This window comes from Setaria italica, chromosome V (assembly GCF_000263155.2).
Source record: "Setaria italica strain Yugu1 chromosome V, Setaria_italica_v2.0, whole genome shotgun sequence".
Classification (NCBI taxonomy): domain Eukaryota; kingdom Viridiplantae; phylum Streptophyta; class Magnoliopsida; order Poales; family Poaceae; genus Setaria; species Setaria italica.
Window position 1 is genome coordinate 42,683,740 of NC_028454.1, and position 26,661 is coordinate 42,710,400.

General features: G+C 47.5%; 4 protein-coding genes across 5 annotated transcripts; 3 read left to right on the top strand and 1 right to left on the bottom strand.

Annotated features, from left to right (window-relative positions):
• LOC101772986 (patellin-3) lies at nucleotides 1-3,047 on the top strand. The gene is made up of 4 exons (XM_004970685.3): nucleotides 1-1,485; nucleotides 1,962-2,086; nucleotides 2,179-2,320; nucleotides 2,437-3,047. The coding sequence occupies exons 1-4, from the start codon at nucleotides 214-216 to the stop codon at nucleotides 2,689-2,691; spliced, it is 1,794 nt and encodes a 597-aa protein (XP_004970742.1). The 5' UTR covers nucleotides 1-213; the 3' UTR covers nucleotides 2,692-3,047.
• An 8,082-nt stretch (nucleotides 3,048-11,129) lies between these two features.
• LOC101773395 (protein STRICTOSIDINE SYNTHASE-LIKE 10) lies at nucleotides 11,130-12,431 on the top strand. The gene has a single exon (XM_004970686.3). The coding sequence runs from the start codon at nucleotides 11,234-11,236 to the stop codon at nucleotides 12,260-12,262; it is 1,029 nt and encodes a 342-aa protein (XP_004970743.1). The 5' UTR covers nucleotides 11,130-11,233; the 3' UTR covers nucleotides 12,263-12,431.
• Nucleotides 12,432-14,147: 1,716 nt separating this feature from the next.
• On the bottom strand, nucleotides 14,148-16,311 carry LOC101773813 (5'-3' exonuclease). Its single transcript, XM_004970687.4, has 5 exons — nucleotides 15,911-16,311; nucleotides 15,697-15,828; nucleotides 15,368-15,602; nucleotides 15,068-15,290; nucleotides 14,148-14,789 (listed from the first exon to the last, which is right to left on the bottom strand). Exons 1-5 carry the CDS (start codon nucleotides 16,280-16,282, stop codon nucleotides 14,678-14,680), a joined length of 1,074 nt encoding a protein of 357 aa, XP_004970744.1. The 5' UTR covers nucleotides 16,283-16,311; the 3' UTR covers nucleotides 14,148-14,677.
• A 2,036-nt stretch (nucleotides 16,312-18,347) lies between these two features.
• Nucleotides 18,348-25,997, top strand: LOC101774217 (putative 1-phosphatidylinositol-3-phosphate 5-kinase FAB1C). Of its 2 annotated transcripts, none has more exons than XM_004970688.4 (12): nucleotides 18,348-18,615; nucleotides 19,590-19,867; nucleotides 19,983-20,979; nucleotides 21,056-21,200; nucleotides 21,303-21,653; nucleotides 21,805-22,512; nucleotides 22,597-22,916; nucleotides 22,998-23,124; nucleotides 23,213-23,380; nucleotides 23,486-24,814; nucleotides 24,894-25,154; nucleotides 25,274-25,997. In XM_004970688.4, exons 2-12 carry the CDS (start codon nucleotides 19,636-19,638, stop codon nucleotides 25,511-25,513), a joined length of 4,878 nt encoding a protein of 1,625 aa, XP_004970745.1. In that variant the 5' UTR covers nucleotides 18,348-18,615; nucleotides 19,590-19,635; the 3' UTR covers nucleotides 25,514-25,997. The 2 variants fall into 2 exon arrangements, with proteins under 2 accessions (XP_004970745.1, XP_022682546.1); XM_022826811.1 differs by lacking the exon at nucleotides 18,348-18,615 and adding an exon at nucleotides 19,057-19,078.
• Nucleotides 25,998-26,661: the final 664 nt, after the last annotated feature.

Consider the following 26,661-nt stretch of genomic DNA (forward strand, 5'->3'; position numbering starts at 1 on the left):
TGCCAGTGCCAGCCATCGCAAAGAGCGCAGCAAAGCTGGACTCCCTCTGACAGCTCAGCTCCTCCCAAGCTCCCACTCCTATATCTCTCCACCCATCCCCCCCAAACCCTAATCCCCAGCACAGCAATCTCTCTCTCTCTCTCTCTCCCTCTCTCTCTCTCTCTCTCTCTCGTGCGCGCAGGCTCGAAAGAGTTTCCAAAGCGTACCTGAGAAATGGCAGAGGAGCCGCAGCCAGAGGTCGCCGCCGCGCCCGCCGCGGCCGAGGTGGCCGTGCCCGAGGCGGCGCCGGCAGAGGCGGAGAAGAAGGCGGAGGTGCCTGCGGCGGCGGAAGGCGAGGCCGAGGCGGAGGCGGAGAAGAAGGCTGATGAGGCGGCGGTCACCGCCGACGATGCGGGGGCCGGCTCGTTCAAGGAGGAGAGCAACCTTGTGGAAGACCTGCCCGACCCGGAGAAGAAGGCGCTTGACGAGTTCAAGCAGCTGATCGTCGCCGCCCTCGCCGCCGGTGAGTTCAACCTGCCACCCCCGCCGCCGCCGCCAAAAGCCAAGGAGGAACCCAAGGCCGAGGAGACCAAGACGGAGGAACCCAAGGCTGAGGAACCGGCCAAGGAAGAGCCCAAGACCGAGGAGCCGGCCAAGGCTGAGGCGGCGGCGGAGGTGCCCAAGACCGAGGAACCGGCCAAGGCTGAGGCGGCGGCGGAGGAGGCCAACGCCGAGGCGGCTGCGGAAGCCCCGGCGGAGGAGGCCAAGACGGAGGCGCCGGTCGAGGAGACCAAGGCCGAGGCAGTTGCCGAGGAGGCCAAGCCAGCCGAACCGGAGCCAGAATGGAAGACTGTTGTGGCCGCCGTGGCGGAGAGCGCCACCAAGACGGTGGAGGCAATCGAGGAAACCGTCGTGCCCGCCGCCGCCGCCGCCACCGCCGCCACCTCGGAGGTGGCAGCGGAACCGGATGCCGAAGCGGAGGCCGCGGCGCCTGAGCCTGTGCTGATCTGGGGCGTGCCGCTGGTGGGCGACGACGAGCGCACGGACACGGTGCTGCTCAAGTTCCTGCGCGCGCGGGAGTTCAAGGTGAAGGAGGCCATGGCGATGCTCAAGTCCACGGTGCTGTGGCGCAAGCGCTTCGGCATCACCTCGCTCCTCGAAGCCGACCTCGGCCTGCCGGAGCTGGAGAGCGTGGTGTTCTACCGCGGCGCCGACCGCGAGGGCCACCCCGTGTGCTACAACGTCTACGGCGAGTTCCAGGACAAGGATCTCTACGAGAAGGCCTTCGGCGACGAGGAGAAGCGGGAGCGCTTCCTCAAGTGGCGCATCCAGCTGCTGGAGCGTGGCATCCTGTCGAAGCTGGACTTCGCGCCCAGCGGCATCTGCTCCATGGTGCAGGTCACTGACCTCAAGAACTCGCCGCCCATGCTCGGCAAGCACCGCGCCGTCACCCGCCAGGCCGTCACGCTGCTCCAGGACAACTACCCCGAGTTCATTGCCAAGAAGGTAACGGCTCTCAGCATCAATTGAATTGTTGATTTGGAATTTTGTAGCTGCATGATTAGGACTCAACGTTGCCACAATGATTCGAAATTTTAGTTCTGTGATGTGAAAGATTCCAATTTGCGCAAATGTAGTTTAACGTTGGGACTGAATGATTGGGCCAAGGTTTATTCTTCGGGTTGAACCTTTATGGTGTCGTGGACTTTTTTTTACTCTGATCTGGCTGTTTTGAGTTGACTGTTGTCGTTTGGTGTGTGGTTTGGTAATCATAATGTAGGTTGGATCTTTTCCCTTAGTTACTAGGTCCTGTTTGTTTCTGCCCTCCTAAAATTTAAGTCCTTCCACATGGTCAAGCCTGGGCAACTGCCTGTTGAGACATTGTTCGCTGTTAGAGCGAACGAGCTGAAGTTGATTACATCCCGAGAAGTTTCTTCAAATGTGGAATAGAATTTTAAATTTGTTTGGTTCACCTTGTGCAGGTGTTCATCAATGTGCCATGGTGGTATCTCGCTGCCAACAAGATGATGAGCCCATTCCTTACACAGCGCACCAAGAGCAAGTTCGTTTTTGCTAGCCCGGCCAAGTCTGCAGAGACTCTCTTCAGGTTGGAACCAAAAAATTTGGCAGTTAGTGTTTATTTGATCTTCAAGGCACTATATTCCTAATGTATTGGCAATCTTATCTCTCAACATTCAGATACATTGCGCCCGAGCAAGTTCCTGTCCAATTTGGAGGCCTCTTCAAGGAGGATGATCCTGAATTCACTACCTCCGACGCTGTCACTGAGCTCACTATCAAACCCTCTTCCAAAGAAACCGTTGAGATCCCTGTCACCGAGGTTTGTCCTTACTAGATGTTGGATTTAAAATGTTTTATTTCACTTCTCATGAACATTGCAGAGTGCTCATGGATTGTTGTTACTAACCGCTGTTTGCAAATGTACAATCTTTGCAGAACTCCACAATTGTATGGGAACTCCGGGTGCTCGGTTGGGAGGTGAGCTATGGGGCCGAGTTCACCCCCGAGGCTGAGGGTGGATACACTGTCATTGTTCAGAAAACAAGGAAGGTGCCTGCCAATGAGGAACCAATCATGAAGGGAAGCTTCAAGGTTGGAGAGCCCGGCAAGCTCGTGCTAACTATCAACAACCCTGCATCCAAGAAGAAGAAGCTCCTTTACAGATCGAAGGTGAAGAGCACCAGCGATTGAGTCCTACAGTTACATGATCAACATTTCATCTGAGCATGATAGAAGAGAGAAGAAACCTCTTGGTTTGGTTCGTTAATTTATTGGGTTTTGCTGGTTTTTGGTTCACATTCTATATTTTGTTTGGTTAAACCAAAGTGAGCTTGTTTTTGTGATAGTAGCTGGGAAGAAGTATAATGACGTTGTGGTGGATGGTTGTTGAGGAGGGCAGGGGAGAAAAAACCGTGGGAAAGGAAGGACTGGGGAATGTCTGCTCCTCTGTAGATGTGTCTGTACATTGCATTTCTGGATTCTCTCATTGATATGTTAAATTTTTAGGGGTACTTGTCTCATCATAATTCAATCCATGTTACTCTGCATGTTCCTTCTCTTCGTGTCCTTATCCCTGTTAATCCGATGTCCATGCTCCAACCATTTCCATGCTCATTTGCTGCAACAAGGGGGAGATTGTCCTCCGAGGAAACCAGCTGCAGAGATAATAATGGCCAAGTCATGGACACTCAGAAATTACTACTCCATCCGTTCCAAATTACTCCATCCGTTCCAAATTACAGGTCATTTTGACTTTTCTAATGTATAGATATTATTATGTATCTAGATATAGGGTATATCTAAGTGCATACCAAAGTCTATAAATCTAATAAAGTCAAAACGACCTATAATTTTGGAAATTTGGGAAGGAATCTCCTATAATCTGGAGGGAGTAGTGGTTTGATCATGTCTGATGGCTGCACCGAGGATGAAACCATCTGGCTGCCATACCCTGCTTACTCACAGCACTGCACTTCTCATCAGGGAAAGGATTGCAGAAAGCAAAACACGTTTCATCGGTCTCCTCTGCATAAACAAACCACGCCTACCTGGGTGCCATACAAAGAACAAGCAGCAAAATGACAAGGCTGCAGGCCGCCAAGCAGAAAAGGGCCCTAGCGCTTGTGCTGCTAATGATGGGGGTAAACTAAGCGTGGGTGGTGGAACATCCGGAGGCGGGGCGCCGCCGCTCCTTCCAAGGCTGTCATCGTGTTCCTCAAACGACAGCATGCAAAGGGAAAAACAAAACCCAAAGCGACGAAAAGCGGGGACTGAAACAGCTATTGCAAATAAAAGAAGGCGAAAGATTGAAAGAACATGGTGGTGGCTCTCTGCAGCAGTTGCAAGGCGAGGAGAAGACGACCTCCCATCTGCCCTTGACTCCAACAGGCACCAGCAAAGGCCAGGAGTACAATACTACTGGTGTCCAGATTGGCCATGTGCTCAGAGGCGGCCTTTAATGGCCGAATCGCGAGGGCTTTTCGTTCTGTCTGTTGGGGGAGGTTGGGCGCTACGAGTAACGAGACTTGAGGCGCTGCCGACCGGGGGCCGCCGATGGAGGCAACAAGAGGTGTGCAGGACCTGGTTTATCGGTGGGTTTTGGAGAGTTGGCATGTGCAAGGCTCGCATTTTTTTTCTGGTGTTCTTTGTGCAAACTACAAAGGCTCGGAGGCGGGAGGCCCCGTTTCGTGGTCGTGGGAAAGAAGACGGTTCGTGATTGGGGTGCACCGCGCACATCGTGTATTTAAGAGGAAAACGGTCGTCTGGGAATGCAAATTTGAAATCTTTTTGGTTGGAGAGTGGGGACTCTGGAAACGAGAACCTTTCTTCTTCTCCCTTTTAAGATTTCAGAATAAAAGTCATGGATAAAAGTCGATAACCGTATAATCAGAAGGGAGAGAGGAAAATTAAGGGAGAGGGCATGAGTTCAAAATCGAGAGAATATTGACAGTCTTTAAAACGTGATACTGCTCCCTCTTTCTTTTCCAAAGGTAAGTTTTCACTACTAGAGGTGGTATGCATCTTATTAGAGCCTACTCCTATAAGTAAGTGCGATGCATATGTGATGTGGGAAAAAAGATTATAAGTATATATTTACTCAGTTTTTATTGTGCCATAATGATATCATATGTCATTTTTATCTCCTTTCTCGTCAACAATCATCTCTTTCCTTATTTCTTTTATGAGCCTAATCGGCTGTACATTGCATTGCATGTGTAGCTACTTCGTCACCGGGGTGTGTAGCTCGTTATTGCAACAGTAAAATCACTTCCGAATTTCCGATCATGCGGTATATTTCTTCCTATTTGTACACACTGTTCTTCCTCACCACCCAAATATTTACAATCCTATTAAACAAATCTATCAACCTTTCTTGACAAATCTATGTCGATAGAGCATGTGCCCCCCCTCCCCAGCCTCCTCGCCCTCCCTATCCACAACTTTCCATCCATACCGAGGTGTAAGGTGTATGAAGTAAATGTATTTAGCTGAGAAAGGGCACAAGAACACCATAGGCTGCTAACTTAAAAGCATTACATCCACACTTAGTAAAACTAGACTTAGTAAAATAGATTTATACTATTATTAATAACCATCTAAAAGATCATTTGGCTTGTAGAATAAAACGGAGATAACCAAAAGTATATTTTCATCAGAACTCAAAGATTGTGTGATTATAAAATATGCACTCGATGTGGTTTTCAGAAAACCAATTATCATACCTCTGCTTTTTTGTCACATACTTTTTCATTTCCCTTTTTCCTTATCTTATGTGTACTATAAAAGAGATGAAAGCAATATGTTGCGATGCTATATAAAAGAGATGAAAGCCATACGTTGCGATGCTATATGCAACTAGAATCAATTTTTTAAAAAAATAAAACATGCTTTTGTGAAAGCTTGAACCATTTTCATCCGGCGAGATTCCAAATAAAATTTGTTCTGAAAAAACCTATTTGTAGTCCTATCGTCCATACATTTGTGGACCCACCAAAAGATTTGGACAGTCCTAGATACAGGGCTGTACACCGAGACGTGTCAAACATAGAGACTACGGTGCAGGACGGCGTAGTCTACGTGGAGGACAAGACCTAGTCGAGGATTAGGAACTACTCGTAGTAATTAAAGTAGAACTCTAGTCGAATCCGACTAGTATTCTTGTAAAATAACCGACCTATAACCCTGCCTCAGGCAATATAAGGCGAGACAGGGATCCCCTCCAAACAAGTTCAATCAATACAATCCAACTAAAACACATGATATAGAGTATTACGCAATATAAGCGGCCAGAACCTGTCTAAATTGTGTGTTCAAGTTCACCTTCGAGTTCCTGATCTCGACGAGCTCCATGCATAAAACACTACCCCGGGTACCCCCTCGGTAGGTTGCCGGATCTAAACACCGACAGCTGGCGCGCCAGGTAGGGGATCTCGCTAAAGATCAACTGGCGAACTCGATGGCTGAAGTCATCATCAAGCCCACCATCGCGTTTGAAGCGGGCGCGACATTCATCTTCGGCTCCTGGGTTTGCATCGCAGACGGCGCTGGAAACTTCCATCGCCACATTGCGCCGGCCCCAGAGGAGAAGCGTTACAACATCAACTTTCATCGCCAAGTGTCGGAGGATTTTGTTGGAAAATTCAACGAAATTTTTGACCTATTCTGAAACTCGAGGGACGAGTTTGAGTATAGCTCGACTTCTCCCACCAGTCGGACTGGTTCCCACAAGTTGGCGCTTAAGCGATCGTGCGAATCAGTCTACGATACAAGTCAATTTCCATTCAGTCTCCGAAACTCGGGTGTTTTCTATCAAGCCACCCTGTCCAGATCTCAATTCAACTCGGATTTGATCAAGGACCTCGACTATTACTCGGATCCGATGAGCGGCCTCTGTTAGTGATAGGCTGAGCGGCCTCTGTCAGCTCCTTCAGAGCAAGCTTGGTCGCCTCCAGCTCATCCTCACGCTCCCAGATGGACGTCATGACGTTTACGAGGTCGACTTCTCCATCAGTGCGCAACTTTCGCTCTTTCTCCAATTGATGTTCCAAAGTCTCGTACATAGCGAACAGCTTGCCGTGTTGATCCGTCACTCTTTAATATGAGTTCTGCTATTCCGTAACTTGGCCTTGGAGATCTTCCTTCTCTTTCGTGAGCACTATAATAACAACACAAAAGAGCAACTTAGAATCATCAAGTGCAAATTAGTACTCAAAGACGAACAGGAGGCGACAAATTACCTTCCAATCGATGCTTCATCGTCTTGTTGCGCTTCCGAAGGTGGTGCTTCCCCTCCGCAACTTTCAGGACAATATTATGGTACTTGACAGCTTGACTCTCGTACTTCATGAGTAGCCGAGAGGAATACTGCCACTCTTTAGCTAGCTCTTGTTCAAGTGCTTGCGCACGCATTATGGTGTATCCGTAGCCCTAGATCATCTCGGACTTTCGTCAGGAGCACTCGATCAATTTCTACAAAACAAAGCGAGTACTCGTATAAGCAACGAGTACCGATTTTAAGTTCAAAACAAACGCAGAAGAACTTACCATTGTGTATTGACCCACGTGGCGGTGCATCTCCATGACCATAGCCTCCATCTCCATGGTGGTCAGAGGGTCTGCCAGGAGCTGGATATCCTCCAGATTCACCCCTTTAGCTACCTGAGGCTGGTCGTGCTCTTCCAAGATTGGCATATCAAGAGGAACTAGAGCTCAGCTAGTTGATGGACCAACTTCCGAAGATGAGAGGGAGGCCACACCACGGCTAGAAGATGGTCATGCCGCAGAAGGCGGGATGGATGCCAATACTTGAAGAGCTCTAGCTGTTATGGTTTCAACTCCTGGCTTGGAGGCTACAAGTGTGGCCTCAGCTCTAGAAGTACTCACCACTTCCGTCTTGGTCTCCGCCTCCGGCTCGGGGGCTACCAATGTAGCCACCACAGTAGAAGTAGTCGTTGCGATAGGTTCGGCTACTGGCAGCTCGGGGGCTGGCACTACAACAACATTTAGTGATGCAATAATGTCATGCATAAGCGCAGCGACAAGGGATATAGCACCTGGAGCTACTTCTGGTGGAGGCTGCTCCTCCGACGGCAGAATTGTAGGCGCCGGGGCGATGTCTTGGGCCGAGTGGCTGCTGCCATTGGTTGCAGACTTCGAGCTCGGGCCTCCAATGTCCACGCTGGTGGAATATTTACACAAGACAAGTATCAAGACACATTATAACAGAAAGTAAAATCACAATCAGTACTCGAAAAATATTCGAGTACTTACCTTGTGGACCTCTTAATTTTTAAGCAGGGCTCTCCCCCCAGGCGCAAGGACTTGATAGTGGATGACGACTTCTTCGACTTGGCTTGCTGGATCGCAGCTTGATCCTCGCCAGCCTTGGATGACGTCTCCACCACTTGAGTAGTCTGCACACCGGCAGGGTTGGCCCTAGTGACAGAAGGGTCCTCATCATCTTCCAACTCGATGACCTCCTTGATCACCAATAGCTCCCGCTGCACAATTTTGGTGATCATCTTCTCTACCTCTGTCTCCTCCTCGACTACTTGTAATTCTCCAATGTCATAAGTAAGCACACTTGGCGGTAAGGGAAACAATTTACGAGTACTCGATCCTCAGGATTTTGTCCTTCTTCTAATGTGATTATCGGAGGAGGGACTTCATTGGTGGTGGGCGGCTTCTTCACTACGCGCTTGATGGCGACTGTAGGCCTCTTCTTCAGCGGTGGCGCTAGCCCAGCCTCCAGGTCATCTCCGGCTTTGCGTTTGGATATCCCGAAGGAAGACCCCGCCTTATCAGACGGCCAGACCTTGATGACAAATTTTTTAGCAGACTCTTAACCAGAGCTGCTGAAAAAAGAAAAACCCTCTTGCTCCTCATCCTCCTCGACTACCTTCTGAGCCTCGGTAGCCATGTGCACTCGAGGAACGGCATTGGAGCCATCCGAGCCGGGCGGAGGAGGAGCGGAGCAATACAAGTGAATTTCTTTCTGCAAGAGAAGACAAGCCAGTAAAATGACAAATACAAAATTGGTACTCGGGGGCTGCGGTCACGAGTACTTACATTGCTTGGCGGGTTCGCGGCGCAGTATTCTCGCGCAACCGTTGGAATCGCTCTCGCGAGCTTGAAGAGGTGCCTCAATCGCGCCATAACCTCATCCACGGACAAGTCATCTGATGTCATTCGAGATGGGTCATTGGGGCTCGAGTAGTCATACCCCCAGGTGCAGCGCAGTTGCAGGGGTTGGACTTGCCTCCTTATGATCTGAAGGCTATGCCTACTCCTGTCAACCCCTCTCGTTTGAGTACAACTATCTTCTCTAGAAACTCGGGTAGCTAAAAGCTATCTGAATGGGAAGGCTCGTCCAACCATCGATTGTTCCAGACTGGGCGGTGGCATGTCACCTTAGGTAGTCGTGGCTCATGATTACCAATATAAAACCACTTATTCTTCCAGCTAGAGTGAAAGTCAATCAGCTCGTAATCCAAGTACAAGCTTTTCACTTTCACCCGTAATTGAATGCCTGCTCCTCCAACTACTTCTGTATGGTCCAACCGGGCCTGAGGCTTAACTCTAAAGAATTTATGGAAGAGTTGAAAGTGTGGCTGGATTCTAAGGAAAGTTTCGCACAAATGCACAAAAATGGCAATGTGCATAATGGAATTAGGGTTGAGATGGACTAACTCCAATTTGTAATAACTTAGGAGTCCACGGAAGAATTCAGATGAGGGCAAAGCCAAACCTCGCTTGATGAAGTGTGTGAAGATCATTGTCTCGTGGGTATAGGCTTCCATCGGTCACGGGTTGCCACATGCTTCTCTCCAATTGATGGGCTCTTGGTCTTGGAGCAGATTGGCATCCACCGATGCCTGGATGTCCGCCTCCTTCGTCACGGACTTCTTCCAAGCGCATGCTTGGGTCGGCGGGACCGTCTGGTTAGTCTTCCTATACTTTTGCACTGGCAGTTGAAGCTCCTTCTTCATGACCTTCCTCTTCTTGCTCTCCACCATCTTGCTGGAAGTTGTCTTCTTCCCCATTCGTGCTGCTACGAGGGTTTTCTTGTGCATATGCTCGGGGGATAAGCGGGGGGAGACCGTGGCACTCGAGCTCAAGGATCAGCGAGTGACAGCGCTAGGGCTATAGTGTGGAAGATGAACAAGCAGAATGGCTCGGGTGAAAACAGAAGGGATGATTTCCTCCGTTATTTATAACCACACCGCAGTTAGAACTATGGCGAGATTAACGGGGATATTCCGTTTTTAAAATGCCCGAAGAATATGCAACGGTCAGCAGTTTCCAAAATTACCAGAAGAAGATAAGGTTACTGTTGGTGAACGATCATGTTGACGAACGGTCATGTTGACCTGTGCTTGAACCTTATACCCAAACTAGTCGTGTAACAGCTCGGGGGTTGTGTGCTACGTGCTCATCGGCTAAAAAGTTTTTTATTTGGATTCTTAAGCAAAGAAGAGATGTGAAATTACAAGATTGATCCTCAGCGTGATTTTTTGATTTAACCTAAGGCTCGGGGGCTACTCCATATAGAGTGCGATTTGCATCGCACATCCATATAAAATTCAAGATTGAAGATTCAAGGCCAAGTTAAATGAGGCTTGAGTACATTCTAACCGTATGGTAGTACTCAAGTACGTTTGAAGATTGAGATCTGATGGAGTACTCAAAGAGTATTACAAACTAGTCGGAGAAGCCTACAAAACTACCCGGCAATATAAGGTGAGGTGGGGACTCTCTCCAAACAAGTTCAATCAATATAATCCAACCAACACACAGGACATAATATAACACGATATAAGCGGCTCGAACCTATCTAAATCGTGTGTTCGAGTTCACCTTCAAATTTCTGATCTTGACGAGTCCCACGTATAAAACAGTGCCTCGAGTACCACTTGATAAAATAATGCCTCGAGTACCACTTGATAGATTGCTAGATCCAAACACCTGCAGTAATCCAAACGACAACTAACGGACGATGAAATGCGTCGAACCGGTCCACGGCTTTCGCGTAAAGCTATGTGCGGCTCAGCTCACTTGGTTGACGAAGTGACGATTTAGTGCCGACAGTAGAATCTGGATACTCGTGCTATTGATGTAGTAGTAATTCTCGTTCGTGCGCAGGCCGCCCAACAATCCAATTGTCGCCCGCTCGGCTGCTCCCCCACTCGCGCAATCCATCTGTGTTTTCTGTCGACGAACATGCAGTCCAATTGCGTTGTGTGATTCTGCTGCTTCTGCTCGCGTACCACGCTTTGGCGCGACAAGGCTCCGGCTCACTGTCACGCTCACGCACCGGCGAACTGACACGGACGAAACCACCGCAAGATCCCGGAACTCGGAAGCCCGCCACGATCCTCCTCCGATTCGAAACGCGAACCGGGCGGCGTGTTTGGGTTGGAATCACGATAGGACTGGGCGACCACGACGGTGTAGTCCGTCTCGCCGGCGGCCCGATGTATCTGGCACGGGGCCGTGTCCGTTTGGCGTTCGGCGTCCGGCTCCTAACGAAATCACCCCAACAGCGTTCCGACTCCTAGGCCACAACGGAAGGCTTCGCGCCATAAAACGCAGGCCCGCCGTGCCTTCCAAGGGCAACACGAGAAATCTTTGCATACGCTACACGAGATCGAGATCGAGATCGAGATGGAGCATACGCTCATCGAAAACCATCGCGAGGAACGAAGCTTGTTCGGCGATCGCGACGCGCTACAGCATGGGGCGGCAGCCCAACCTGGCGGCGTGGCTCGTCCTCGCCGTCCTGGCCCTCTTCGTCCCGTCGAGCGCCGCCGCGCAGATCAAGACCACCGACACGCGCTGGAGCTTCCACCTCCCGCTTCCCAGCGGCGTGACCGGCGCCGAGAGCCTCGCGTTCGACGGCAAGGGCGAGGGGCCCTACGCCGGCGTCTCGGACGGCCGCGTCCTCAAGTGGGGCGGCAGCGCCGCCGGCTGGACCACGTTCGCGCATAGTGCCAACTACCGTAAGATCCCGCTGTGCACGGCGGGCGTGGTACCGTCGGAGGAGACGGAGAGCATGTGCGGCCGCCCGCTGGGGCTGCAGTTCCACGCCAAGACCGGCGACCTCTACATCGCCGACGCGTACCTGGGGCTCATGAGGGTCGGGCCGGGCGGCGGCGAGGCCGAGGTGCTGGCCACCGGCGCGGACGGCGCCCCGTTCAACTTCGTGAACGGGCTCGACGTCGACCAGGCCACCGGCGACGTCTACTTCACGGACTCGAGCGCGACGTACCCGAGGCGCTTCAACACCGAGATCATGATGAACGCGGACGCGACGGGGCGGCTGCTCAAGTACGACGCGCGGTCCGGGCGCGTCACAGTACTCAAGGCCGGCCTGCCGTACCCGAACGGCGTCGCGGTGAGCCCCGACGGCGCGCACGTCGTGGTCGCGCACACCGTGCCGTGCCAGGCGTTCCGGTACACCCTCCGCGGCTCCAAGGCCGGGCAGTACGAGCTGCTGGCGGAGCTCCCGGGGTACCCCGACAACGTGAGGCGTGACGGCAAGGGCGGGTACTGGGTGTCGCTGAACCAGGAGAAGCAGCGGCTGGACGCGGCGCCGGGGGCGGCCCCCGTGAAGCATCTGGTTGGGGTCCGCCTGGACGCCGACGGGGTGGAGGTCGAGGAGCTGACGGCGGCCAAGGGCGTAACGCTGAGCGACGTGGCGGAGAGGAAGGGGCAGCTGTGGTTGGGGTCCGTGGAGCTCGAGTATGTTGGCCTGATTGCTTGAGCTGCCAACACAACAGAATCGTAGGTAGTGTCATTAGGGATTGGATTAGGAAAGATATACTATATAGTTAGTATAGTAGTATAGGTTTTTTAAGAAATAGTTAGTACTTCCTCCGTGATAAATTGTAGGTCGTTTTAACTTTTTCAAGTTCATAGATATTATTTCTGGACGTAGCTGCATATGATCTCGTCAAGTTTTGGACAATTCTGGACCAATCCTTTTCATGAAGAAAACCCTGCTCGCGCGCACGACCGATGTCCTGCCCCGTCTCCAGCCAAAGCTTTTGATCGCGATCCTGGCGTGAGCGGCGGTCGTAGCAGAGAGCAAACAGTGTGCGTGCCCATCTATATGCATAGCGTTCTAGGCCTATGCACGCATCAAATGATCCTAGCATGGCCTCCATTGGATTCCTGCAAAACTAGCAGAGGGCTGCCGATTCAGGTGATCGGTCGTGTTGTCTCGTCGCTGCCTCGGGTCGGCGCTGGCTGAGGCCAGGCGCCAGCGGCCACTGTTCTTTGCCGTTGGAATTCAGAGTTCGTTTTTACTATGCTACCAGTATGTATCATGTGTATACGATACCGGCATCTCACTGTGAGATCTACTTGGATTCGAGAAAGGAGAGCAGACAGCCAACGGGCTCTGATCTTGGACGTACCTAGACCATGACGTGTGGGTACTCTGCACCAGAAACCGTACTGTCGATTAGGAAAAAGATGAACCAAACAGCAGCGGGCCAGAGACAGGAGCAAGGAGCGTCCGTACACGATAAGCGTGCCCTTCATCTGCTCTTTTCCTCCATCATGCGCTTAACAAGTACTTCTACGTCGGAGCTGTCATGCCTGTAGCGGAAACGAAAGCTGATCGATGTTTTAATCTCCGGTGTGCTCCAAAGGTAGCAATTTGGTACAGGCCAGCCTCAGAAAAGAGAGCCAAAGGAAAAAGGTTCCAGTGGGTGAAGAAAGAAAGGAGGAAAAAGCGGGAACCCGAAACAAAAGGGACACCATGTTTTGGGATGGGTTGGGAACATAGAAGGCTCAGGCTCTGCCTGTTTGTTCAGTCTTGTTCACCGGAAATCCTCCATTGTCCGATCCAAATCACAGGTTACGATCACATGGCCTGTAAAAGCACTGCTGCCTGCTACACCGTTTTCAGCTGGGCCATGATGATTGATGAGCTTGGGTGGGCAAGACTATCGCCTGAACTCCTGATGCAGTTCGTCTACTGCCTGAAAATAGTTGGCCACTGGCCAGTGTTGCCTGTTCTAATTAGTTCGATGACAGTTGCACCCAAAAAAAGGTAGGACCTTGGATTCCATTTCCGTGGCAACGGTCGCAAAACCGATGAGCGCTGTTTGCAGCACTGCACTGCTTTTTGGGGTGAGTAGGCGCGGCCAAAGTTCAAGATTCAGGTCATGTGTCTTGGGGCAGCGAGACGCTTTTTCCTTATATTTAGTATCCTTGGTTGCTCGAATTTCAGAGCCTAATCACCATTGCTGCAAGCAGGATGCTTTAGCATACGAGGCTCCTGATGGTCGCCATTGCTAAACCAAAAAAAAAAGTCACATAAAGTGGAAGAAGAGCAAAGAAATCGACCTGATTGACAGTTTAACGGTTACATCGTATATGTCATCATCATGATACATCGTATATGTCATCATGATACTATATCGTATCTGTCATCATGATCTAGCGTGGACTCTGAAGATGATTTCAAGATGCTTCCTGACAATTTCAGGTACACTATAGCTGAACGGACTGGAGAACCAGTTTATCCTGCATTTTTCTCTTGACGGTGTTTAGCATAACTGCTTGGTTGTTCAACCAAAAATAAAAGGTTGGGATCATTCTGATCCTAGAGCCACGATTTGGACAAATCGATTTCTTACATAATAAACCAAACCAACAAGGATCATGACTTCTCATGGTACAGTAACTTTGGATGCCGAGGATGACAGTTGGAAGCTTGAGATTAATAGTATTCGTTACTACATTAGTAGAAACTTGGGGCAAACTGCTAGCACCTGATGACATACATCAAGGAGCAGCTACCAGCAGAAAGTACACTAGATCTGGAATCTCCTGGCAAGGTACTTGATGGATCTTACAGCACAGTAGTACTACCATTACAGCTTATTCCTCGATAATTCGGTATTCTTTAAGCTTGTCTCGGACATCGAGTACCACGAAGGCAGGCCTTCCAAACCTCAAGGTTGCACACAGCTTGAACCTGGGTAGACTACCACATTTCCCACTTACTAGAAGCGAGAACGTGTGATGACTACTACTTTGGAGCAAGGGTATAGTATACAAATTTTCCGCAAGACTCAAACATTTGTGCATCCTCTTTTCTTGACAAACCATGTGGTTTGTGAGGAAGAAACCCAGCTGGTGAAAATATTCAATTATCACCGGCTATTTAGCTTCTGACTTCGTTGCTAAATTTAAGGATGAAGTCAGATAGAACACTGGTGTCATTGCATGTGTTCCTCGCGGATAACCAACTGTCATCAAGCTGAACATTTACATCCCTGAGGCAGGAAACAAAATAAGTCGAGTTGTTCAGATTCCATGCAGCATCATAGCCAAATACAAATCTATCCATACTCCCAGTGTGCTATACTTTGTACTAAAGCTTGGTTAGTGATGACAAAATTCAGCTAAGCATTAGTTAAGTGTTAATGGTATGCTTGACTATAAAGAATGACTTGATCATGCGGAGATAACATGCATAAACCAAGGCATGAGCGTAATACATGAAGGGTTGATTTTTGCATCATTTTCTTATTGCAAAATGGAAATTCCATACCTCTTCAGGCTAAGAACTTCGTAGTTTTTCCGCAAATAATCTGCATGCTTAGTGAGAGCATCCTGGGCATAATCCTTGGCAACAGTTCTAACTGCAGCTGTCTTTAGCAAGTTTTCTAATGAACCATGTTTCTGCAGCAGTTTCACTGCGGTCTTTCTACCAAATCCTGGAACCAAATGCTGGATTCCTGGAACACCATCTGCTTCATCACCCATGAAGCACCCTGTGTAGCATAACTTCCAATTCATTAGTTGCTCAAGTATAACAGACTCCCAGTGGGTACCAAAGAAATATACTCACTAAGGCTTAAATCTGCAGTTGGATCACACTTGTATTGAGCGACATAATGCCTTAATGTATAGAAAGACCATCGGCCAATCTCAGGAATGGGCATAACTAACTGAACATCGTCAGATATCAGCTGCTTGAAGTCTTTATCTGGTGAGGCAATCACAACTCTATAACCTTTCTGTAAAACCTGTTCTGTCAAGGTAGCAACCACATCATCAGCCTCATATCCATCGACTCTTACAACCTGAATTTGCAGTTTCCGAATTGTCAGACTCAAGAATTGGACCTGGGAAACATTGAGGGACTGCACTACTTTAAACATCTGCTGGTTCACCCACCGGAACATTGCATTCGCGGAGAACGTCGACAACGCGCGAGTCAGCGCCGGTGCCGGCACCGCGAGCCCTGTGGGCCTTGTACGACGGCAGCAGCCGCCTCCTGTACTCGTTCCCTCCCTCTCCGTCCAGAACCTAAGTCCAGAGATAAAAATTTCAGAAATCACCCAACAACTATTCCTCTGTGTGGTAAAGTTTGGATGATGTGTGTACTCACGGCGACGACGGGGTCGCGGAGGCTGACGTGCGCGAAGAAGAGCGCGAGCCAGCGCGCGAAGGCGTTGAGGCTGCGCTGAGATCCGCGGAAGCAGAGCGGGTTGACGTCGAGGAAGAACACGCGGGGCTTGGTGGGCTTCGACGGGGCGCCGTCTCTGCCCGCCAGGTGCTTGCGGATTCGCCTCGCTGACGGCAGCGCGCTGGAGACGGCGGAGGCGGAGGTAGAGGGCGAAGAAGAGGCGGTGGCGGCCGGAGTCGCGAAGAGGCGGAGAGGACGACACCTGAGGGGCGTCGCTGCCCCCGCCGCGGTGGTGACCGGCGACGCGGCGACAGCCCCAACGGCGGGCAGCGGCAATGTCACGGACGTGGGCATTGCGCTTGGTTTGGTAGCAGCGGTGGTGGGAGTTGTGGATAAAAGGGCCGAAAGAAATACAGAAATAATCTTGCTGGGCTTCTGGACAAGCCCAAACTATTTTTGGGTCAAAAGCCCATAGCAATATACCATTACATGGGCCATATTTGCTAATTATGAAAGGCCCGTTAAAATTCATTGGCATTCAGCATAGAGCTTCTATCTCATCACTTGAGTCTTCTTTATGTTGGAGCTCTCCTTTCCCATGTTTTTGACAATTAGACCTCGTGCATTTGGGAATAATTCCAATCTGTTTTTGTTGACGCGGTTTTGAAATGGAATTCTATGAAAAAACGGGTATTTTATCCAATTTTTTTTGCTAATAAAGCGAGGCCTTGTTGGAAATCTCTGGACTGGTTCCTGCTTTTGACATCCATATCTGTAGTAGTTATACAACCAGGCGGTTCCCAAAGATTTTTGCTTAGAATAAAGCGGTGCCAATTGTCACCCGGTGACAACGACTCGGATTAGACTAATGAGGATGCCAATTCATGATGCACGGGCACATGTGTCGAGCAGATTAAGCAACGCATATTCCAGCGAGACGCGCACAAACGAACATGCCTGATTGGTTCCTTGGTCGAAATCAGCCACATTTTTAATTTGAAAAGAAAGTGTAAGATTGACGCGCACAGATGAACATGCCTGATTGGTTTCTGAAAGACCTAGCCCGTGTGTGCATACGACAGGACGCCGCGCGCACGTCCGCCTCGGTCAGAGCATCAGCATGACCGAGTGTGCCAGTATCGCGGTCAGAAGACGACCTGAACGTCCTCCACATTAGGAAGGAGGACCAATTGGTCCATGGACAATTGGACATACATCCCAGTAATTTTCTTCCAAATTAAAGATTACGTACCGTGGAGTATACGGTTTCCACCATGGAGTTTGGACTGGCAGATGCAACTGCAACAAAAACGGACGAATGCAAGCGATCAGTTGTTGCAACTGCGCCACCCGCCGCGCGGCAAGTGAAGCCACCGGACAGCCTCGCAGGCACGAATCGTGGCTTCAACCGGCCGCGTCGAATAGTCGAAGCATCGCCGGTCACGGCCATAGTGGTAGCACTACCGTAACGAGCCAGGTGATCATCATGTCGCCGACCGGCTCGTCCTCGTCGCGTACTGCACACACGCTATCTAGGACTAGGAGATTATTATTAGGAATCCTAGCAAGTGCATAAGATAATCTCAAATCACACGGCATATTCTCTACCACATGCAGTCGAAAGGCATAGAAATGGCGCGCGCACTTGTTCAGCCGGTGCCATCGGTCCAGGCTTCAAGGAGAATGTTTTCCCTTGATGCCCCACTTTTGTTTGGTCCTCCGGCCTCCAGCTTCTCCACCCTGGAATCGTGTGCTGGTCTGCCGGACTGGACGGCCGCCGCGCGGCATCCGCCGTGCGTTCCGCGGCCCGCGCACTACGGGAGCGCGCGCGGGGGGGGGGCTGGCCGGCTGGCAGATAATCTCGCCGCGTCGCCACCAGACGTGAGACGGACGCCGCCCGGCGCGGTGGCGGTGGTTGGTTTGCTACTTTGGTCTTTGGTTTTGGTCACGCTAACGTACGCCAGCGCACGCTGGCTTTCTTGTGCTCCTCGTCGGCTATCTAATCGCCTAGTCGGCTGCGTGTGGGGTGCCGGTGTGCAAATGCGAAAGCGCGCGGTAACGCGGAGCTAGAGGCCGGGCCAGTTTTGGGATCACACGAGAAGTCCCCTGCATAAGGTCCAAACGCGCACAGTAAGGTCCTATGAGGATCTCACGGAGCGACGCGAGGCGTGATTCTCAGATTCTGTTCCGGAGCCCAATCGTATACGCAGTGTAGTGTAGGCAGCGTGTACCTGAAAGCACAACAGATCTCCGATGTGACAGCAACGTGAAGCAAAACCGTGTTCACAGGTCACGGCAGCGCTGTGCCCCACACCATCCCAAGTAGTAGACCGTTCTGCGGCACCAGCTGACTCACACGACAAACATTGGTCCCCGCCTGCCATGTCATCCGCGTAGTATATATTCAAGCTAGTACAGCTCATCCAAAGCCGCTCCCGCACAGTTGGCCGTTTCCGTCCCCATTTCTCTCGTCTTCTTCCCGTTTCAAAATCCCCAAAATCCCAACACCGAGCCTTCGAATTCCCCCCGCTCCACGATTCGTCGTCCCCTTCCCCTTCCGTCGTCGTCGCCCGCTCTCCGCCATTTGGGAATCGGGGGCAGTCCAGCGACCGCGCCGCGCGTTTCGAGGCTCTTGGCTGGCGGCCTCGCCGGGTGGATTTGGAATCGCGCCTTCTCGGCGCGCGCACGTAAGTTCTGATGCTTTGCCTTTCCCTACCCGAATCGCGTTGCTGTTCGGGTTGGCTATTTGACGACGGGAGGGAGGTGATCGGGCGGGGGAGGATGTTCGAATTCTCGAGAAGCAGCGGCGGCGATCGCGAGGCATTTGGCCATTTCGGGGTTGTTTTGGTGGCACTGTTCCGCCGCGTAGTCGCGTGTCGCGCTGCCTGCTCAGCCGCCGCCGCCGCGCCTCTGGCAGCTGCTGCCACAACCTGTGGCATTCGCGCGCGCGGGCCTCTGTCCTCGGCCGCCGACGCTGTTGGTCCCGTCGTCTTCGCTAGCGCACGCGCTAGGACCGCCTCCGCCGTGGCGTGGTCTGCTGCTGCCACAGCCTCGAAGTCGCAGGCATCAGGAGCTGCTGCCTGCTCTGCCGTCGCGGAGCCCGCCACAGCTCGTCGCCCGTCCTCGTTCCTTGTACGTAGCTTGGAAGAGGTAACTATGACGCGGTCGTTGGCATCTCACGGCGGTTACTTTGTCTATGCCTCCTGGAGTAGTTTACATGCAACTTTAAATTGGACAACGAGTTGCGGCAATGCATTCTGGAAATCTGGAGTATCAAATGCTCGAATGGATGGTGAATTTTAATCTGGGGCGGAGGCAGGGCCTGTGCTACTTTAGCCTACGGCCCCGTCCCTACCAACGAAACAACCATTACTGTATTGCTCTGACCTGCAAAAGAAGAGCCTGAAATTCTTGATAACTGCATTTTCTCACTCATGCTCTAGTTATTGCTGCATGGCCACAGGTGGATTTCAGATTTTGGAATGTATTTCAAAACCTAAAACTGGAAACTTATACCAGTCATCAGCAATTGGTTAGGCATGCACTAGAATATAAGGACCTTGTTCTCCTGTGCAATCATGATGAATACTTGATATATAGCGACTAGGCTCGAGTTATGGTTTAGTTGAGCTGACGACTCCAGTATTATTTCTATGTGCAGGTGGAGTGCTAGCAAAATAATGCAGTAAAGTTGTGTCATAAGTAAAATGTGTCATGCATGTGCATCGGAAGAGACAAACATGAATGAGGTCAATTTCGACCTAGCCTGCAGTACATCCTGCTACAAAATGTGTGACCACGGTGATGGATCATCAACTGTTACTGGTGAGATCAACTGGTTGACCATGGACTCAAGCCCTTGCAGCACTCCTTATGGCAGCCCTATGTTTAGCCGTGAAAATTCTTTCTCAAGCTTTGCTAGTTGCTTTTCAAGCCTTGGTGAGTGTTGGAGCACTGTTCTCTTAAATACGTGATATGATTGTTAAATTGTTTGTACCATTTAAAATTATTCTCTTACATAACCATAATTTATTTATGGTTTTATTTTCCTCAGGTGACTCCCTAATGGACTCTGATACTGAAGAGGAGACTGAGCTCCAAGATACTGGTCAACTTTATCCTAATACCCTATTAAGTGATGATCTTATGGAGCAAGGAGAAGGGAGTTTAATACGGGTGGAAGAATGTCAACTCAGTGATATTGCTATTGTTGATGACGGTGCTACTTTTCCCATTCCAGCAGATCAAAATATTTCATCTGGTTATCCACAGTTGGAGACACTTGAAGACTCCAAGGAAAAAAATGATGCCACTAATATTATTTCAGATTCAGATCTATCTTATGAGCAGCATCAAGAAATTCTATCCGATAATCAATTTATAGAAACGAAATGTGGTGTATCAGTGGAAAATGTCGATCTTAAACAATCCGGTTTTATAGATGTTGAAAAGGTCACTAGCCTTCCTATGGCAGGTGGTGATATTATCCAATTGAATGAACAAGTTATGGATCGACATGACAGTACCATGGAAAATACAATAGTTTATAACAACATATCAAATACTGAACCTGACATGAAAAATGGTGCTAACTTTGATAACGAAAATGAATGCCTATACCCACTAGTGTTGCCCAGTTTTGATGCAGATCCTCTCATTTGGTTACCTCCGGAACCAGAAAATAAGGAAGATGACTTCGATACTGTTTTAAATATCTGTGATCAGAGTGAAAATTACAGCACTGGGTGGGGTGAGTCAAGTTTAAATGTAAACTTAGCGGAGAGAAGTAGGGAAAGCCGTGAAGACCAATTGCAGAAAGTAATGTCAGAAGTTATGAATGGGCAATTCAAGATCCTTGTAAGTCGTTTCTTGGCTGCTGAAGGGTTCTCTTTATCTGATGGAGGCACCAATAAGAACTGGCTTGATATTGTTGCTTCATTGTCATGGGATGCTGCACAACTTGTCAAGCCTGATGCCAGTTCTGGAAATGAAATGGATCCTGGTATGTATGTGAAGGTTAAATGCATAGCTTCAGGATCTTACAAGCAGAGGTAACAAATTGATATTTTACTGTTCGTTCTTTATCCTTACTTTGTCTCAATTAGGTGCCTTTTGTTCTTTTGATAGCGAAGTGATCAATGGTCTTGTTTTTAAGAAGGGTGCTTCACACAAGCAGATGCGTGCCAATATAAAGCATCCAAAATTGTTACTCCTTCAGGGTGCTCTTGGCTATTCATCAACAGGGCTGTCATCAATAAATTCAATGAAACAGGTGCGCATGCATGCTCTTAGCCAAAGCTTATTTAAATTGCATAGATATAATACCAAATAATAGGGGGAATTTACCAAATTCCTCTTATTCCATATTGACCAGGAAAACGAACATCTGGAGAAAACCCTTTGTGAAATGATAGGCAAATGCCAGCCTGATGTTATATTGGTGGAGAAAGCAGTTTCCCGTAATGTCAACGAATATATACAGAAACAAAGAGTTACCGTAGTTAGTGAGATGAATATCCATCGGCTGGAAAGAATTGCTCGTTGCACTGGCTCTCCAGTAATGTCATTGCAGGATGTTCTTGCAAAACCCAGCCTTACTAAACAATGTGAGTCTCTCCATTTTGAAAAGTTCGTTGAAGAGCATAATATTACTGGAGAAGATGGAAGGAAGTCCTGCAAAACATTTTTGTTTCTAGAGGGTTTTCCAAGACCTCTGGGATGTACAGTATGTTCTCTCTTTCTTTTGTAGTTCTGTATATGCAATGTTTTCTATTTATGTACACTATGTGCCTTTTTTACCATTTTGCTCATCACCTTCCTATTTTATCTGCTCGTTCTGCTTTTCTAGTTCTGATTATTTTGACATTATTTTGTAGATATTGCTGAAAGGAGCAACAAGAGAAGAACTTAAGAAGATTAAGCGTGTCCTTCATTTCACTGTCTTTGCAGCTTACCATTTGATCCTTGAAACTTCATTCTTTGCTGATCAAAAATTATTTACGACAGATAAAATTACCACAGGGAAACAAAAGTGCTTTAAAACTAATCCACAGCTGCTTGGTCCCTGTTATGATAGTTCGAAAAACACTGACACCATGAAACATAGCACGCCAACTTGTGATGATCAGTATGCTAATCAGGAAAAGCTCATTCATACTGAAAAATCTATACCACTGCACCTTCATGATTCCAAAATTATGGTGCCTGAAGATCCTGCCAGTGAAAAGCATATTGACAGCAAAGGCGTTCAGTCATATTCACCACTCCCTGTTATGGATCCCTCGACAACTTTTATGCAGGATACGTCATCATCAGATTGTGCGGAGTCAAACACATGTGATGGTTTTGATGGCTCAACATTCACAAATAATTCCAAAGAGGTGCAGAAATTTCAAGAAGCTGTTGATGGAAATTTTTCTGGGAGTGGAGCTGCCTTGAATACTCAGGACATCTTGATTTCAATGTCTAGCCAACATATCAAGAACAAAGCTGTTTGCGATCAGAATCACCTTTCCCGGATAACTTATTATGGGTATTTTGATACATCTCTTGGACGACATTTGCAAGATAATTTACTTAATGAGGTGATACATCTTTATTTTTTGTTAATTTAAGAGATCCTTCATTTTCCTTGCTTTTGTTTCCGATAATAAGAAAATTATTTACAGAAACAGAGCTGCTTATCATGTGGTGAGTCTCCAGAAGCCCACATGTACTCTTATACCCACCATAATGGCATTCTCACTGTTCTGGTGAAAAGACTTCCTTTGGAGTCATCCCTTTCTGGTGAGGCTCAAGGGAGAATTTGGATGTGGACCAGATGCTTAAGATGCAATGCTAAGCCAAATCGTAGGGTTATAATATCTTCCTCTGCACGTAATCTGTCGTTTGGGAAGTTCTTGGAACTCAGCTTCTCAACTCATTCTGCTGCCAAGAAGCTACCAGCATGTGGGCACTTGCTGCATAGAGACTGCCTACGTTTCTTTGGGTAAATGTCTGCAAGACTACTGCATAAATATGAAAATATGTTTTCTTCAAGATTTCACAGATATTTCTTTATTCTTTGCAGATTGGGATCCAAAGTTGCCATGTTCAGATACTCATCTGTTGAAATATATTCTGCTCGTAAGCCTCCATTGACTTTGGAGTTCAATAACCGAAACAAAAAGGATTGGCTTGATGTCGAAGTGAATAATGTATGCTTCTGCAACATATTTGCTGTTGCTGCTTATTTTTCTTCAGCTAATCACACACTTGTATGCTAACATTGTTCATATGTTTAAGGTCCTTCTTAAATGGAAGCAACTCTTCTCAGAAATTGAAAATGTAATACAAGGCTTAAGATCACGATACTCTACTCAAGCCATGGGGAAAGACACCAACGTTTCAGTATATGAGGGATTACTTTTGGAGGTGGCTAGTATGCTTATGCAAGAAAAACATGAAGTTGAGGTAACCATCATGCATCAATTCTATTATCCTGTGTATTTCTTGATTTTCTTATGCAAAGGATTTTCTGACTATTTTTGGTATATTAACATATCCTCTGTACACAAGGTTTCTCTGAAGGCGTTTAACCAAGTTGCAATACCCAAGAGTTTTGCACATGAGATCCTTGATTTGAACTGGCTGTACCAGCAACTTCTTCTTGGGTTCTATGTTTGGGATCTTCGTTTGCTTCATACTCTCCATTACATTAAATTTAGTACTACATCTTCAGACAATTCTATTCACGAAAGCACAGTGAAGAATGAGCTGAAGAATTCCGGAAGTATTGCCATCCAAGACGCACCGGCAGTCAAGAACACTGGAATAGAAAGAAAGGAAGCAACTATAAATTCTTATGGCAGCTGTGATGATTCATGTGCCAATAAAATTTTGGATAAGGCTCAGCTTACTGATAAACTGATAATCAAAGAGCATGAGCTGCCCATTTATCAAGATCATGATGTAAGATCATCTCTTTCTTCTCAAGGCAAAGTTGCTGAAAGTGGTTCACATCAGTTCGAGACCTCTGTGGAGAAATCAATTGCTTTACCATTTATGAATCATGAACAACCTGCAGCATCCAAAGTAAATAAAATGTATGGTGGTGTCATACCAAGTGATGATGCAGGGAAATGGGTCTGGAATCGATTCAGTCACTTGGAAATGGAATACAAGAAAGAACTTCGAGGCGGTTCTTTGGATAATTTTCACCTCATCAACAAATACACCCCATGTTCTTCATCATTGACACGATTAAAACATGAAATGGACTTGGGGCATTTTATAGTTGGCTGCGGCGGTAACATCTTGTCAATCTCTGAGGAGGAGGTTTCCAGCATTATTGCTTACGCGCTAACTATGTCTGAACAACAAGGGTCCTATTCTGATGCTGCACCTAGCAACTTGGAGAGAAATGCTTCTTTGCTTCCACCCATGCTGTCTCCAAACGAGTCTTTAGAAAATAATCGTAACTTTTCAAGGTTTACGTCACCGATATCACCTGAGGAATCAACGCCTCAATTTTATGATTCATTTCTATCAGCTCTAAAAGATCAGCATCCTGAAATTGATCTAAACAATGAAAAGATAGCTCCGAGAAGAAAATATACTGTTGTTTGTGTATATGCAAAGCAATTCCAAGAACTTCGGAAGATATGTTGCCCATCAGAGCTTGCATATATTTCATCAATAAGCCGCTGCAAACATTGGAATGCACAGGGCGGAAAGAGTAAGGTTTTCTTTGCAAAATCAATGGATGACAGATTTATCATAAAACAAATCAAGAAGACTGAGTTTGACTCATTCTTAGAGTTTGGCCTCGAGTACTTCAAGCATTTCAGTGTATCTCAGGTCTCAAGTAACCCTACATGTCTTGCAAAAATTCTGGGTATATATCAGGTGTGTTGAATCTTCAAGGAACTCCACGATGCAAACTGCTCCTAGCATCTATTGATATATTTCTTTGACACTATTTCAGGTTAAGGAAACTAGGAATGGCAAGGAGACAAGGACTAATTTCATGGTCATGGAAAATCTTTTGTTTGGACATAATATAATACGTAGATATGATCTGAAGGGTGCTCTTTTCTCACGATATGTTCCTGATTCAAAAAATCCTGAAAAGGTGCTGTTGGATCAAAATTTTATTGAAGATATGCGTACCATGCCAATCTACATTGAAGGAAAAACCAAAAACCTCATGGAACGTGCTATTTGGAATGACACAGCTTTTCTAAGTGTATGTGTGCCTGTTGCCAGAAAATAATTTTCTTAGAGTATATATACTTTCTTCATTTTGTAGGAGTATCTATGATTTTGTCTCTGAATCTTCTTGTTTGCATTTCCTTATGTTTGCAGCTCATGAATGTCATGGATTACTCCTTGCTTGTTGGAGTTGACAAACAGAAGAAAGAGCTTGTATTCGGGATTATAGATTATTTGAGACAATATACCTGGGACAAACAGCTGGAATCTTGGGTGAAGACATCTCTTGTTGTTCCGAAGAACCTATCCCCAACTGTAATTTCACCTAGGGAGTACAAAATAAGATTCAGGGGGTTTATGTCACAATACTTTCTATCAGTTCCAAATGCTTGAGTCTTTGAGAATTGAGACCTGATCACTTCCTGGTATTGGTGACCGTGCGACCTTGTCATGAGTTATGATCATGCTGCTGAGGTTCCGTGTCCATCCGGGAATAGTTCAAGCTCTATACAATGACTCAATGAGCAGTACGTCATCGGTCATCCTATGTGTTTAGCATTAAGTTTCCTTTGTTGAGTACTTCATTTTTGTGGTGTGTTTGTCTATCCTTCTTGTCCATTCTGATTCTCAGCAGTTGTACATATTAGCATTTAGGACACCATGGAAGCGCAACTTTTAAGCAAATGAATGGTGGGACAAACTAATGACCTAGCTAGTGTTCTTTACTGATGATAGTTAGGGTGGAGATCTAGGTTTATAGGGGTAGAGGAGCGTTTAATCGCCGTTGTGTTTATTGGAATATGCTGCTGGAATTCAAAGTCATATTCTCATTCTTTGACTATTCAGCTTTCTGTATTAGGGCCTGTTTGGTTCTTTAGTCCAAAGTTTAAGTTCCTATCACATTGAATGGAATGTTTAGATACTAATTAGGAGTATTAAATATATATTAATTAGAAAACCAATTGCACAGATGGAGGCTAATTCGTGAGATGAATTTATTAAGCCTAATTAGTCCATGATTGGATAATGTGTGTGCTAATCATGGATTAATTAGGCTTAATAAATTCGTCTCGCGAATTAGCCTCAATCTGTGCAATTGATTTTGTAATTAGTCTATATTTAATACTTCTAATTAATATCTAAACATTCGATGTGACATGGACTAAATTTTAGTCCGTGGAAATAAACACCCCCTCACTCTAATCAAATGAGTGGTAAGGTTTGTCAGAGCTGCCAATTATGGGTTGAGCACTACCGTGTCCTGACAGGCTTAAATACAATTAGTTGCCACTCGATCAATGTCTCTATTATAATGTGACCTACTCCTCCAAATTATAGGTCATTTTGGCATTTCTACATTCATAAATATTATTATGCATCTAGACATACACTATATATCTAGGCATAGCAAAACTATACAAAGTTAAAACGATCTACAATTTGAAACGGAGGGAGTATAGTAGAACATCATATATTGCCGGGCTATTTGGTCACAACATTTACATACGTATCTGTAACTTTGCCTATGCACTTCTCAGTTC

Bases quoted from the DNA above. Each gene is read 5' to 3' on its own strand.
- LOC101772986 (XM_004970685.3), top strand. From the start codon at position 214: ATGGCAGAGGAGCCGCAGCCAGAGGTCGCCGCCGCGCCCGCCGCGGCC. The intron at 2,087-2,178 runs GTTGGAACCAAA...CTCAACATTCAG, and splicing joins TCTGCAGAGACTCTCTTCAG to ATACATTGCGCCCGAGCAAG. The intron at 2,321-2,436 runs GTTTGTCCTTAC...CAATCTTTGCAG, and splicing joins TTGAGATCCCTGTCACCGAG to AACTCCACAATTGTATGGGA.
- LOC101773813 (XM_004970687.4), bottom strand. From the start codon at position 16,282: ATGCCCACGTCCGTGACATTGCCGCTGCCCGCCGTTGGGGCTGTCGCC. The intron at 15,829-15,910 runs GTGAGTACACAC...CTCTGGACTTAG, and splicing joins TCCGCGACCCCGTCGTCGCC to GTTCTGGACGGAGAGGGAGG. The intron at 15,291-15,367 runs GTGAGTATATTT...TATGCTACACAG, and splicing joins AACTGCAGATTTAAGCCTTA to GGTGCTTCATGGGTGATGAA.
- LOC101773395 (XM_004970686.3), top strand. From the start codon at position 11,234: ATGGGGCGGCAGCCCAACCTGGCGGCGTGGCTCGTCCTCGCCGTCCTG.
- LOC101774217 (XM_004970688.4), top strand. From the start codon at position 19,636: ATGTGTCATGCATGTGCATCGGAAGAGACAAACATGAATGAGGTCAAT. The intron at 22,513-22,596 runs GTGATACATCTT...AATTATTTACAG, and splicing joins AAGATAATTTACTTAATGAG to AAACAGAGCTGCTTATCATG. The intron at 23,381-23,485 runs GTAACCATCATG...TCTGTACACAAG, and splicing joins AAGAAAAACATGAAGTTGAG to GTTTCTCTGAAGGCGTTTAA.